We start from the raw sequence: 14,705 nt of genomic DNA, 5'->3' as shown, positions 1-14,705 counted from the left end.
CCTTCTCCACGCTCTTTCTGGGTTTCTGTCTTTCTCTGAACTTTCCCTCTTGCTATGGTTTTCCCCTGTTTCTTTCTCTTCTCGGGGTGGACTAAGAGTGGGGAGAGGGAAGCCTGTGCTGGGGTTCGGGCTTCAATGGGCTGGAGGTGAGCTGCACAGCCAGCACGGGAGAGGTGGCAGGGCTGGCGCCTCCCTGGGAAGGCAGGCGTGGGAGGGCAAGCCTCAGCGAGGGCTCTGGCCCAGGCCTGCAGGGGAGGGCAGGGAGAGTGCCAAGGATGTAGGATCCAAGGAAAGCAAAGCGGCAAGGGGCTGTTGGCCCCATTTTCAGCTGGAGCCCATTTTTCCTTGTAGTGTCCATGGTTTGGCTTGTCTCTCTCTCTGGATGTCTCTTCTCTTTGGGGTCTTCAGGTCACTGGTCCCAGAAGGCAGCATGTGTATATGTGTGTGTGTCTGCGTGCACATGTGTTCACATAGCTGTGCAGGTCTGTGCATCTCTGTGTACCTCTGTGCATCTGTGGACATACGCTGTATACATGTAACCCAGTTTTGTGTCCGAGCATTTGGGTGTGCTGTGCACCTCCATTGTTGCGTCTTCCGTGGTGTGGCCCACATCTCTGTGTACCTCTGTAGAGCGTCAGTGTCTTTGTGTGTCTGCATCTGTGTTTGCATCTCTGCGTGTCAGTGTTTACCTCTGTGTGCGTGTGTCAGAGAGAGCGAGAGTCTGCGTGTCTGGGTGGGTGCAGCCTTCTGAGGGCTGGAGATAAGATTTAGTGCTGATGTGACTTTTACTTGCTCTTGATGTCATGTCTCCTCTGAACAAAGGGAGAGATGGAGGGCGGAAAAGAGAGAGGGAAAAAGGGTGGAGGAGAGAGGCTTGGGGGCGGGAAGGAGGGAGCAGAGGCCGGAGAGGGAGTAGGTGAAGAGGTGGGAAGAGAGGGACTCAAGCCTGAAGATGGGGCAGCTTGGCCAAGAGAAGAGAGCAGAAGGGTGCTGTGGGGAGAGGAGTATGCAGGGAGAAGGGGACAGGAAAGGGATAACTGGGACAGAAGGGAAGCCAGCCTTCTGGGGCCAGTAGGGAGGAGGCCTGTGGATGCCACCTCTCCATTTCTTTGGGTGTCATGGTGGTCTGTCTGCTGGTTTAGATGGGGCACGGTGTGTGCTTGCACATCAGGGGCTGTGCAGGGTTGTGTATTTGAGGCCATGCATGTGTGTGTATGCCCAGCGTGTGATGCATCTGTGTGTCTCTCTGGGATGTCTGTGTGCCTGCTCGTGCATCTCAATCTTGTCCCCAGTAACCACCTGTCTTCTTCTGCTGGTGGTCCTCTCCGGGGTTTCCACAGGAGAGTCAGGTGTTGAGACTGAAAGTGGGGAGGTGGGTTTGGCAGGTGGAGGTTCCATGGATGTGTGCTGGGGCCTCCTCTGTGGCACTGTGCTCTGGACCCTGCAGTTCCCCTTCAGATCTCCAAGGAGCCCCCTGTGCCTTCACTCTCTCTTCCCAGCGCCTGACAACGTGCCCGAGGCTAGCTTTCTCCAGGAACTTAGACGTCCTGCTCCGAAGCTCCTGCTGTTCCCTCTTAGCCTCTTGTAGCAGGGAGAGGAGACCCAGAAGCAGCTAGCTCAAGTGCCCTAGGAAGGGAGCCCTGGCGATGCCATTCATCACTGCTAGCCTCCTCTCCAGCGGTGGGAGGAGGGGCTGACACCCAGGTGGCTGTGGGAAGGAGAATACCCCAGTGGGGCTGGGGCCAGGAGGAGGCAGCAGAGACTTCAGATGTGGGCAGACTTCAGGGAGAGAACCCTCGGGCTAGCGGGGGCTGAGGTGGGCTAGATAGGAAGGAACTGGCCTCCCCTTCACCAAGATGGCTGGTGCTGTCACGCCTGAGGGAGCTGAGCAGCTGGTTGCCGTGGTGACAGAGGGAGACTGCTGAATGCTAATGAGGCTGGCAAGTAGCTGGGCAGTGAAAGGGTCTGGGAGGGGGACATGTGGCTCTCCCCCCAGCCACAGTCAGGCCTGTGCAGGACAGAGGGTGGGTTCACAGGGCACCTGGCTCCTGGGCTTGGGGGGACAGAAGCCTGGATTCCCAAGGGTGGGAGCCTGAGGGCAAGGCTGCTTCAGACAGGGAGAGTCAGCTGAGGGTTTAGGGCTCTGGGTCTGGGTGCTGGGTTTGGGCCGTTTGCAAGAAGATGCTGGCAGTTCTTGGGGAAAGAGTTGGTAGGAGGCATTCAGAGCAAGGAGTGAAGAGACGTGGTCCAAATGCTTGGGTCCCTACCTGTGTTGTGGATTAAAACCTGTGTCTTCCCAAGATCTGTTCTGTCCTGAGGCTGCCTTCAGCAGCTGTAGCCTCCTCCCCAACTGGCCTCAGACCCAGAGGTGGGGAGAAACCAACACCACCCCAGAGAGCTGGGGAGAGGAGGGCAATGTGGGCCGTCTAGCCACATTTTCCACAGGGGCCAGGCCTTTGGCCCCTGGCTGTGCCCTTCCTAGCCCCCTCACTGCCTTCCCTCCTGGGACCTAGGTGTCCTGGCCCTCAGCTTCATCTCAGAGACACTTGTAGCTCTTTAACCTTGATACTTCTGTCCCTGCCCCAGCTTTCTCTCCCTAGGGCCCATGTCTCATTGCCATAGCAGCTGGGATGGTTTCCAAGGGTGACAGTGGTATTACAGGGATGTTCCCTTCTCCACCCTCTTGGCCAGATGCCACAGGGGAGGGTGGAATTAGGGGAGCCTTGAGGTTTGGTGGGGCTGGCTGGTCACCTCAGGGAGCCCTTAGGGAGCCCCGAGGTCTCAGCCCATTTGTGAGGCCTGGGCTGCCTGCTTCTCTGAGGGAGAGCTTTCCTTAGCTGGTGGCCTTTGGGGCCAAAGGTGCTGATCCGATGGGCCAGATTCTCTGCCACTAAGGCTGGGGAGGGTACCTCGGGTTAGGGCTGACAAGGCTCTCTCAAGGGGCTCTCTCAAGGGAATCCTGGATGGAAATCTCAGCTGATTTTGCTCTGTTTTCTATCTTCAAAATTCAGCTTTTGGGTCATCTCCATGAGGTCCTGGCCAGAGAAAGGGAGGTCCACAGAATAATTTATGAATGAGATGCTTTGACCTCTCAGACAGCTGGGGTCCCTCCCATGTGCTGCGCTGTCCTCTTTGGACCTTGCTGTCCGAGAGCTCTGAGCTGGGGCTCCCACTGTTCCCTGGACTCTGCCTTCTCCTACCTGCTTCCCCCTAGCTTATCCTTCTGAACCCCAGTTTCCTCTTGGAACCCAGGAGCGCAGGTTCCCTATTATCCATAGGGAGGGAGTAGCTGGGAGGATTGGAACTGGACAGATGTCTTGCTGAGTCCCACTGTGGGTGGAGATTCTTTTAGGCCCAGGTCCCTCATAGTCCCCTTTCTCCCCTATTCTCTGCTGGGGCCAGAGGGGTCACCGGGATGGGAGTGTGGGGGTTGGAGGCCCCTTTGCCCGCTCAAGCCCGCTAACAGGACACTCTCTCTCTCTCCAGGTGGCTTTGATTTTTGTGTCGTGTTTTATTTTCTCCTCCATCTGAATCGTTTTTCTCGTTGACCGTTTTTTTTTCTCTCCGCCTCCCGGAAGAAAAAAAAAAGAAAAAAAGAAAAAGGAAAAAGCAGCCCTCCCAGCCTCATGCTTCTCCTCCTTTTCCTTTTTTTTTCCGGCAAGAAGAAAAAAAAGAAACCAAAATCTCCTCTCCCCCCTGCAGCGACTCCCTGCCCCTTCCTTCCTCGGTTCCACCTGCCCCCCTCACCCCTCTGCCACCAGTCTCTCTCTCTTCCCCTATCCACCCTCACCCTCTGTCTGGCATCGGGCCCCTCTCCTCAGCTCCTGGGCTGGGGTTCTCCCCGATGTCTGTCACAAGTTAAAAAGGGTTTTTAAATTGTGGCAGCAAAAGCTTTTTTCTCCCTTCTCTCTGGCTGATTTTGATGACTCGTGTTTTCTTTGTTTTTTCCCCTTTTCTTTCTTTTTTTCTTCTTTCTTTTTTCTTTCTTTCTTTCTCTCCTTCCCCTTTCCAAGGTCCGGCTCACCTGACGTTAAACAGCGAAGGTATGGTTTGAAGTTTTGGTTTGGTTTGGATTGGATTGGATTGACCCCAACCTATACCTGGATTTTCTGTTCTTCTCCCTGTCCCTCCCCTGTCCCCTTCTCCACCTGTCCTGCCACCTTCCTTCCTTTCCCACCCCCTTCCTCTTCCATTTCTTAATTTTATTTGGGGGGTGTTGGGGTCGGGGCGGGGGGGCTTGTCCGGGTCTGTGCGCTCCCCGTCCCTCACCTGCCCTGATACACTCCATCCGCCCTCATCTCACCTTGGTTTCTGACATCAAGAGATGTTTGAACTCCTGCCGTTGTCTCCAGTCAACCTTTTTTTTTTTTTTTTTTTTGCGTTTTTCTAGTAGTGTACTTGCTTTTTTTCTTTCTCATGGTGGTATTTGATTTCCTTCCACTCATTCTGATCATTCTTTCTTTTCTATGAACCCAAGTAAAAAGAGAAAAGCATGATCTGGAGAAAGAGGATCTTAGGCAGCTTCATCCCCCTCATCCTGCTGCCGTGGGATGCCCAATCCACAATGGGAATGAAGAGAGAAAACAGGGGACAGAGGTGTAGGGTTCCTCCCTTCCCGCAGTGCCCCTCCCTGCCCCGCACGCCTTCACCCTTGTATCTTTTGAACATCTCTATTTGACAGATGTTGACATTGAGGATCAGAGATGAAGTGACTTGCGAGTAACTACACAAGACTTAATTGGTGGTGTGGTTGGGACTAGTAATTTAATTTTAGTCCCCCTTCGAACAAGTCCCTACCATGTTTGAAAGCCCTGGTGTTAAGCAAAGCTGGAGACAGAACCCAGAAGTCCTAACTGCTGTCCTCCTGCTCTGGCCTCCCTCAGCTATTCCCCATCACTGATTCTCTCTGAGCTCAGGTTTTTGGCCTTCCAGATCTTTTTGGCACAGCCACACCTGCCCTGCCCAGCCCTCTGTTGAGGGGTAATCTGGTGTAGGGACAGGTTGGGGTCCCCGGCCTGTAGGCAGGGGGAGCCTATAGGACCAAGACCAGGCTGTGGGACAGACTGTGAAATTTGGGATGGATTCAGGCTGGGGAAGGAGAGGCTTGGGATTCTCGCAGGGAAGTGAAATTATGGCAAGAAAAGTGGGCAAAGAGGAAGTCCTGAGTGGGGAATCGGGAGCAGAAGCACTGGTTGGTTCACTCACGTCCTTCTTGCATCTCAGTGCCCGGTTCTGGCTCTTGCTCCATTTCTCATAGGTGAAGACCACCCCCCAAAAGACCCCAGGACTCCCCTCTACCAATGTTCCACAGCTCAGGTGTTGTTCTGGTTTTAGTTCTGTGGCTTTGGGATTGGGGTTGGAGTGAGAGTCCAGGCAGGGACTTCCCCCATCCCTGAGTTCCCTCATCCTGAAGCCATCCTGTGGATCTGGCGATAGGGTGGGTGCCCTGGTGCTGAGCACACACATTCCCTGGTAGGGGTGAGCTCATTGGCAGGGGTGGGTAGAGAGTTCTGGCCTGGAACCCAGATGTGGTAACATGTGCCTGCAGGGGCCTTTGGGGCAGAGGCCTTTGTGCTGAGGAGTGGGTGATGGGGACCGAGAAACAGTGCCTAAGAAAGGGCTTCCTGCATCTAGCATGGGCTCCAGCTAGCCAGGCCCCCACTTGGTATGCACAGCCTTTCTGTGGGCACAGTGCAGGGACAAAGAACAAACAGGAACCACAGAAAGTCCCTGAGAATTCCCTGGGAAGTCTCAGGGCCTAACTGGCAGAGAAGTGGACAAAGGCAACCTTCAGAGCCCTCTCTGTAGTGAACGAAGGAAGCTGTGTAGATGGCAAGTGAGAGACTTGAGACAAAGAACAGAAGAGGGGCTTGGTGTGTGAATCCAGGGAAGTTTCTAGAGGAGGGGTATGTGTGTCAGGCTTTTGAGTGAACTCTGGCCCAGCAGAAAGGTGTGAGCAAAGATTCGGAGTTGGGGGGAAGGATGAGCCTCATGGAGGAGGAGGCCAGGAGAGTGAGTGAGAAATTGGCAGGGGGAGCACAGGGGCCATGGAGTGCCAAGGGCTGGCCTGTGTGCCTGCTGTGGGGAACAGAAGCTCCCGCCTGCAGTGAGGCCTGGTCTCCCCAGGCAAAGTGTGGGAGCTGATGATCGTGAGTCTGATGGGGTCTGTGGGGGCCCATGGTCCTTGGTTTGTCAACCGGGCCCTTCCCTAGAGGTCCTGAAGGCAAGGGAGTCCCTGAGAAACCCCTCCTCACCTGTATCTCCAAGCAGCACCTGCACCCTGAAGAGGGCCTTCCATCACCTCAAGGCTGGGGAGGGACTGGCTGGGTAGCCCCCTGTGCCTGACTCCCCAATTCTGCTTCTCCAGTAGGGTCCTTACTGTTCTCCGAGGGGGGGGCCGGGAGAGGAGGAGCCGGCGATGTGCACCAGCCAACAAAAGGTCAGTGACTCCACAGTCCCCAGAGAGCCCAGCCCTCGCCTTGCTGCAGGCTAACTGTGCTTCCTGGGGGGAAGCTGAGTCAACACAGGCGCATCCCCTTGCACCCCCCCAGGCCTATAGGAACTGGTGGGTCTGCACTCCCAGGGCCATTCTAAGAGCCCCATTTTCTGCCCTGGTGTGAAGGGCCGCAGACCTCCATTTCTTTTCCCAAGCCCGGTTATCCTGATGGCCTCTTTCTGGAACACAGGTGTCTTTTTCTGTGGCAGTTGTTCTGGCCAAGCCCTAGAGAATATCTGTTTCTCTGGGGGATCCCAGATCTTTAGAGTGACTGGGCAGCAGGGCAACCCCCCATTTAGCCACCAAATTCTGGAAGCCTGCTAGGTGCCCAGCCCAGGGGAGCTCTGGTTGGGAGATATGGCATCTGTCATCTGCAGGCATCATACATATCCTCTAAATGAGCCTCCACCGCCCTTTGTGGTGAATATCATTGCCCTCGATTTATAGACAGGGAAACTGACACTGGCCAGAGCCCCCCAGGCCAGCACCGGCCACTTCAAGCATGTCTTAGGATTCTAGCTTCTCTATCTGTACTGTGGCTGCCTCTTTTAAGAGAAGCTCATAGGCCAGTTTGATGACTCCTCAAGGAGGTACAGTGGGTGACAAGCACTGGGTCAGACACGTTCTTTAGTCTGAGCTCTTTGTCTGCCTGGATTTCGGCCTCCCTGCCCCCTTCCCCAAAGGCTGGCGTCTCTTCCGGCTGACCCTGGAGAGAGCAGCCAGGCCATCCACACTGGCTACCCCAGACACTTCAGTGCTTCCTCTGTTATACCTCCATTAGATGGCTTATCACAGTGCATCACAACGGTCACTTCACCTGTTTGCCTCCCCCACTAGACAGAGCTCCCTGAGGACAGGGATTGGGTATTGTCATTTGTATACCGTGTGCTTTACACAGCTCTTGGCACATATGTAGGCGTGTGCTCAGCAAATTTGCTTAATATGAGTGAATGGTCTCTGTTCCCACGGGGCTCATTGATGTTCTAACACATGACTACAATAAAGCGTGGTCCATGCAAAGTATTTGGAAAGTGCAGACTCTGTTCAGAGGAGTTAATTTATTCATCGAGAGAGAGACTGAGAGACAGAGAGGCAGAAAGGCAGCACACATAAAGTTACGTACCAGTCCAAGAGTACCAGTCCATTTGAAGCTTTTCTCTTTCTAAGAGGTCCACAGAAACCTGGGAGGTGGGCTGATGACTAGCTCCATTTTCCAGAGAAGAAAGCTGGGGCTTAGAGCCCAGCTTTGTGACTAGCCAAGGTCACAAAGCTGGTGGTGGAGCCAGCACGAGCGCCCAGGTCTTTCTCACATCACACTTCCTCTCCAGGGAGCAGTACAAGATGTTACTAGGCAGTAAGTGCCAAATGAGCAGAACAGACAGCTGTAGCACTCTAGCGGGGGAGGGGCAGGCGCTGGAGACCTTCCCAGAGGGGGCCTTTGAGCTGGGTCTGCAAAGGAGGCAGCTGCTCTGTCCCTCATGGTGCTGAGGCCCAGGCCCACAACAGCTAGTCTCTAGCCATGTACAGTTTCACTGGGGACACTCGAGGGGCTACAGACTTCCCAACTGTTGAGGGGAAATAAGGATCAGCTATTACCCCCCTTCTGGGGCCAGGCGCTGTCAGTAGCAGCGCTGTCTTGTTGCTCCAGCTCTGCTGGGTGTCATAGCTTCCCCCCCCCCCCCCCCCCCCCCCCCCCCCCCCCCCGGCGCAGCGAGGTGGGGGAGAGCGCCCCCTGGTGCCTCAGGGCTTGTGCGTCCCAGATCGGGTGTGTGCTCCGCTGAGCACCTGGCGGGCCCCACGCCCTTACCCCAGTAGAGTCCTTACCAGTCTCTTGAAGTCCTGCCCCTGCCTCCCACTCTGGCTTTCTGTCTCCTCGCCATGCCTGGGTTTTCCTGCCCACACCTGCTCCTCTCTTTTCTGTCCGCCCGCTTGAAGGCTTCAGCAGCCTTTGAGCTGCTGCCACCCCTCCGCATCTCTGGGGTCTTTGGCGGTAAAGGGACGGGAGCTGTGGAGCGGCTGGTTTTGCCTCCACTCCGAGACCTGAGGCAGAGGTGGGGGGGTGAGGGGGATGGCCTCATTTCTCCACTTGGCCTTGGCAGCCATGGTTGGCCCCAGACCCGCCTCTCTCTTTTTTTCTGGCCTCTTTTGTTCTGTCTCAATCACTTTTTCACGTGGTTGCCTTATTCTTCCCTTTCTCTCTGTTTGACTCTCTCTTTAATGGTATTTTCTTTGACTGCAGTGAAGGTGAGGGAGTGGGAGGAGTGGCTTCTGGGAGGGACTAGTACATGTGGCTAACCCAAGGTCAAACTTGGTCCCTTTTCTGGTCCTTGAGCCCCCTGGCTCTGCCGGTGCCTGGGCAGCAGGCCTGGTTGCTATGGAGACGGCAGGGCCCCAGAAAGCCTTGGCTTCCGTTCCCTAGAGGTCCCTGTCCCCCTTTCCTCGCTGGCCCTCTTCCCCTCTCCTTACCTGTCCCCTGTGAAGCCTGCTCCTTTTCTTTATCCAGGTAGTTCCCCTTGTCCCCTCCTGCTCCCTGTCATCCCTGAGCCAGCTCCACTCATCTCTGGTCCCTGTGCTGGTCCACCCTTCTCTTTCTCTGCCCTCCATTCTTCCCCACCTTATCTTCCTGTCTCTGCTGGGGTCCTCACCTTGGCTTTCTGGCCTTCCCCCTGGTACCCTTAGTAGGCAGAGGGAGGGATGCAGACTGTCCCAATGTTGCTCAGGCCCCCACCAGCCCTGCTGCCCTGTGGCCTCAGGAAACCAGGCCTTGCCAGCTGCAGCGAGTGCTGTGCCAGGCTCTGGGGCAGCAGCTGGTGCCTTGGCATCCGGAGGCAGCGAGGACAGAGTCTGTGGGCAGCCTGCCCGGAGGGAAAGAAGCAGCTTGTGTGTGGAGGGGAGAAGATCTGCAGAATCTGTACTCAGAGACCCCCCACCTCGACACAGAGCCATTCCCTGTCCCCGAGGGGAAGACAGGGGCCTGCTGACGACCCTGCATGCATTATGCCTACGCTTGCCCGGGTCCTGGAGACATCTACTGAGACCTCCTACACTTAGATAGCCTGGTTTCTTCATACAGACCCTCGGGGACACAGTCTTTTTTTACCCCTCATCCATCCTCTGCGGTAGGCAGGACCACCTGTACATCATGGTTTACTGGCCAGGAGAAGCGTGGTCCTCTGGTCTCTCCTGACTCTATATCCAGTTGCCTTCCCTCTGCTTGTGCTCTGGCTTGTGAAAGTGTGGGGCTGAGAACCCAACTTCCTAGTACCACTCAGTCATTGTCCTGTCATTTGTCACCAACTCACAGAATGCTAACAATCCCTCAGGATCTCCCAGTAGTTTTTGCTTTTGCTTAAAAAGTGCCAGTGGAAGGGCCCTGTGCTGGGTCCCTGTGTGCACATGTGCACTTGCGTATAGGTGCACATGCACAGAGCCAGGCCTGCCTTTGCACTCTTACGCCATCATCCACTGGGGACACACAGGTTGCATACCTGGCGCTCGGGCTGCTCAGAGACTCTCTGCCTAGGGCCTGTCTGCGCTGTCCTTCTCAGGCTGAAGTGAGAAGATGGGGTGGTAATAGCAGGCATGATGGCCACCTGTGAAAGCTCCACTCTGCGACCCGCTGCTACCTGGTGCATATCCCTGTCAACTGCATTGTGTCTTCCCTGCCTGTCCCCATTCCACCACCTCCCATTCTCCTCCTCTGCCCTCTGCTGCACGACAGGCCTACTTGTTTCATCCCATATGGTGAGGCTGAAACTGTCCCAGGGCCCTGAGATTGGCTGTCACCAAAGGAGGGGCAGGAGTCCCTTGGTGCCCAGCCACTGGGGAGGAACTCCCAGGGAGAAGTCAGCTAGAGCCTTGTTTCTCTTCCATGTTCGTTTGGTAAGGGGAGTGGCCGATGGGAAGGTTGCTGGGGAGGGAATAGCAAGGCCCTCTGCTTCGTTTGGGCCTGTGGATGTGGGAGCCACTTAGCAGCCTCTTGGTTTGGAAATGGACGTGGGGGAAGTTGACTCTTTTTTTTTTAATAGTCTTGCTCTGTTGCCCGGGCTAGAGTGCAGTAGTGTCATCATAGCTCCCTGCAAACTCAAAGTCCTGGGCTCAAGCGATCCTCCTGCGTTGGCTTCCTGAGTAGCTGGGACCACAGGCATGTGCCACCATGCCCAGCTAATTTTTCTATTTTTAGTAGAGAAGGGGTCTTGCTCTTACTCAGGCTGGTCTGGAACTCTTGAGCTCAAGCAATCCTCCCACTTCGGCCTCCCAGAGTGCTAGGATTACAGGTGTGAGCCACTGTGCCCAGTCTGAAGTTGACTTTTGACAGTAGAGATGGCAAGTTCCTGAGAGGAGGGTTGACAGGCCGAGTGCTGGGAGCCTAGGGCTCCTGGTGTCTAGGACCCATACCTGGGTTGCTGGGGGCAGCCAGGGAGGTGCTGGCATACCTTAGCCCACTCAGCCTTCCCCCGTCTTCCCACACCACGGCATCCAGGCAAGGAGGAGTTTGTGGCGACCTTCAAAGGCAATGAGTTCTTCTGCTACGACCTGTCACACAACCCGATCCAGAGCAGCACTGACGAGATCACGCTGGCCTTCCGCACCCTGCAGCGCAACGGGCTGATGTTGCACACGGGCAAGTCGGCCGACTACGTTAACCTGTCCCTGAAGTCTGGGGCTGTCTGGCTGGTCATCAACCTAGGCTCAGGTGCCTTCGAGGCCCTTGTGGAACCCGTCAACGGCAAGTTCAACGACAACGCCTGGCACGACGTCCGGGTTACCCGAAACCTGCGCCAGGTAGGGGGAGCAAGAAGAAGGCTGGGGGTCAGCCAACCTGGTGTGTAGAAGGGTGGGGAGAGGGGCCTGCGGGGCTCAGGTTGGAGGGGTCAGGGCTGGGCAATGAGGTATGTTTCTGGAGAACATGGCTCAGGGCTGTGAGGGTCCTGATGTGCAGCTGTAGTGTCATCTGTTGCAGGCTTCAGAGACCAGGCAGCAGGCAGCAGGAGAAGGCTTCAGAGCTGCCTGTGGTCAGGGGCCTGAGGGCAGGGGAAGGGCTGGGCTCAGATGGGTGGGAGCAGCTGGGGTCTCAACGGTGGGGGCTAAGAACTCAGGTGACCACACAGGAGGGCGATTCAGGACATGGGAGGAGTGAGCCAGAACCTGAGTTCGTGGCCTCGGGTTTGATGGAGTGGGGATGGGGATCTTTGGGGTGGGCAGGCTCTGGCCTGGGGGAGCAGGTGTGGGTGTCCTGACACTAGGGCAGCAAGGCACGAAGGCAAGCCTGAGCTATGAGTGGGGGGAGGATGTGCTCTGCCCTCAGCAGAGGCTTTTCTAGGGCAGAGGCCAGGGGTTGGAGAGTGTCAGGGTGAAGTGGAGGCACAGCAGGCAGAGAGGGAGAGTAGGACCAGGGAGGGTGTTGGCCCTGTGTCTCCTCTGGGGAGGACATGCCTTCTCTTCCCTCCCTTTTATTCAAAGGAACCAGGCCCTCCAGCACGCCATGGCCTGCATCTGCCTCTCTGGCTGCTAGGCTGGCTCATGCAGGTGCTGGAGGAGACCCTCCTGGCTGGGCTCCTGCAGACAGGACAGGCCTCTTCTCTGCAGTGTTCTCTTGGCTTCTGTTCCCAGACACCCCCACTGGACAGGTCCTCTTAGCAGTGGCCGTCTTCACCTCACAAGGCCCAGGGAGGCTACTGCAGTTGAGGCCATCTCTCTGGCCAGGCTTTGCTTGATAGGAAACCTTCCCAGCTTGTTTCTAGCCCTGAGAAGTTCCCTCTCAGTCAGGGTCCTAACCTTTCTTCCAACGCTGGAGAGGCTGCTGTGGCTCTTGTGGTGGGTCCTGTCTCTGCCTCCTGACTCCTGGGTCTCAGGTGCTCGGGCATTTGCTGGTTCTTTTTTCTTTTGAAAGAAGAGGTACTAGCAGCTGGAAAGGTCTTCCAGCTCCATCGCTTGAGGTCTGTGTGAACCAGAAAAACCAGACAGCCCTGTCCTCGGAGGCTCTGTCCTGCTCTCTGTGGCCGTTCTCTTACTAGTTTCTTCTCTGGACTTCTTGATTCTGGCGGTGTAGTGGCCACCCTTCCTTGTCTGTCTTCTTTGTCATCATCTTTGTCTTCCTCCTTCTCCTCCTCTTCTTCCTCCCCTCCCTCCCACTGAAAGACTTGTCATTTGGGCTCAGTATCCTGGCTTCTTACCTGGTCTTATTTGATACCATTGGAGATTATCTAATGGGGATTTCTCCCTGGTTCTTGCCGCCCCCGTCTGGGAGGGTGTTCAGACTGATCCAGCCACTCCTCCTCCAGCCTGCACCACTGGCTGCAGTTGGGTGCTTGCTGCTGTGCCTGTCATTTGTGGCCCTGAGTTCCGACGAGTGGCATGCTTGGTGGAGCCCTTTTCCTCGATGCAGTGCCCCTCTTCATGTCATATCATCCCTTTCCCCATCAGAGGGCTGTTCTGTGTTGTCACCACAGTCTGAGCACACATGAGTGTGTCATGTACATTTGTGATACTTTCAGGTACCTCACACATTTTATTGGTGCTTCTTGCCTGCTTACTTTCCCTAGGACCAGTGCTGTCACCTGGTACTGCCTTTGGCAAGATGTTGCAAGCCCAGAGTTCCTATCCACACGTCATTTGGTCAATAAATGTATGGTGCATCCATTCTGGGTACAGAGGGAAAAAAGACATGGTCCCTGCACTCCTAGGACTTCGGCTCTTGAGGAGATAGGATGAGTCTGTTGAAAGTGAACAGAGCAAGGCCATGCAAGTGCCCAGCGAGCAGCAGAAACCTTCAGCATGGTAGAACTCGGGTGATACCCAAGAGGAGAGAGAAGTTTGTGGCTGGGTGAAGTGGGAAGCCACACAAAGGAGATAACACGTGGTCTTGGCCATTCTGAGTGTAGACAGTGATCCATGGTCAGCTCTTCCTGGGGCTCACAGGGTCACAGGTCCAAGCTGGTAACTGATGGAAAGTGCTTCCCCCTGGAATGTTCTGTCAGATGGCTCAGAGCAGACTCAGGTCATGCTGACCCCAAAGCAGGTCCTCAAGGCCACAGGCTGGTTAAAGACTTTGATTGAGAATCCTCTTTATAGGGTTTTTGGGGGGATTTCTTTGACGAATGTGAGGTGTAGCAACTGCAGATGGGCAGCTCTCTTTTGGTCACCGTGGGCCCTTGCTCAAGGCCTCACCTGTGGCCACATCTATCCTTGCATGCCTGTTTTTCAGGGCTTCAAAGAGTAAGTTAATGGATTCTGTTGTCCCTAGAGCAGTATTTCTCAGTCACTCAATTGTGTTGCGCCCCCAGGGGACATTTGGTAGTGTCTGGAGACATTTGGGTTGTCATAACTCAGGGGGTGTGCTGACACCTTGTGGGTAGAGACCAGGATGATGCCAAATATCCTACAGTTGACGGGATAGTCCTCACAACAAAGAATCATCTGACCTCAAATGTCAGTGGTGCCGATGTGGAGACACCTTGCTCAAGAAAGTTTATGCAGTGTCCAGATGACATCCTGGGACTGGAAAAGTCCTTTATGTGCCTTAAGGGGTGATGCTAGGTGGAGTGGTTTGAACCAATATCCTGGCTCCTCTAGGTTTTGTGGGCCACAAGCTAGGACAGGGAGGTAACATGAGAAATGACATCTGCTTTCAGCCTTACAGGAGAGATGGCCAGGATCTGAGGACACTGTGACTTCTATGCTATTTTTCCCTCATGTGACCAGAATGGCTGGGAAGATGACCACCTGGGGAGGGCCTGGCCCAGAACCAGCACTGAGAGGTCTCTCTTCCCTTTGTTTCTGCAGCTGTGGAGTGGGTCAAAGGCCAGCTCCAAAGACTGGAAGGAGGCAGAATTTTTCTCCCTTTCCCCCTGAACTAGGTTATTATCCCTGGAGTCGTCTAGAAGCTCTTAGAATATAGCAGGTAGGACCAGAGGGGGCTGATGTGATAGTGCCTTGCTCTCTCCTTTCAAGCCAGCCCTTGAAGCCACCATGACCAGTGGTGTCTTTTGGGGGATCTTGGCAGTAATGATTATCCCTGAGGATTCCCTGAGGCCTACTTTTAGTCCTGGTCCTGCTTTCCTCCCATACCCAGTGTGCTTCCCAACTGCTTCCTGCCACCATGCAAGCACAGTGTGCAAACCCATTTTATCATTAGCCAGCACCAAATTTGGAAGACAAGCTTGCTACCAAATTATCACATGGTGCTTCCTCCTGCCCAGCTTGAATG

At 55.2% G+C, this 14,705-nt stretch overlaps 1 protein-coding gene across 22 annotated transcripts in view; it reads left to right on the top strand.

Annotated features, from left to right (window-relative positions):
• Positions 1-14,705, top strand: part of NRXN2 (neurexin 2) — a 111,595-nt gene that overhangs the window by 23,736 nt on the left and 73,154 nt on the right. For 14 of the 22 annotated variants that reach the window (XM_012777961.2, XM_076001766.1, XM_012777960.2 and 11 more), the window contains exons 4-6: positions 4,014-4,043; positions 6,368-6,439; positions 10,980-11,281. In XM_012777961.2, the coding sequence (XP_012633415.1) occupies positions 4,014-4,043; positions 6,368-6,439; positions 10,980-11,281 (404 nt within the window). The remainder of the gene's footprint in view (positions 1-4,013; positions 4,044-6,367; positions 6,440-10,979; positions 11,282-14,705) is intronic. The other 8 variants (XM_012777959.2, XM_020286407.2, XM_076001762.1 and 5 more) reach the window with 3 other exon arrangements.

The sequence above is a fragment of the Microcebus murinus genome, chromosome 4 (genome assembly GCF_040939455.1).
Source record: "Microcebus murinus isolate Inina chromosome 4, M.murinus_Inina_mat1.0, whole genome shotgun sequence".
NCBI lineage: Eukaryota > Metazoa > Chordata > Mammalia > Primates > Cheirogaleidae > Microcebus > Microcebus murinus.
The sequence above is the reverse complement of the archived record's forward strand: the minus strand, read 5'-3'. Positions and strand labels throughout refer to the sequence as shown.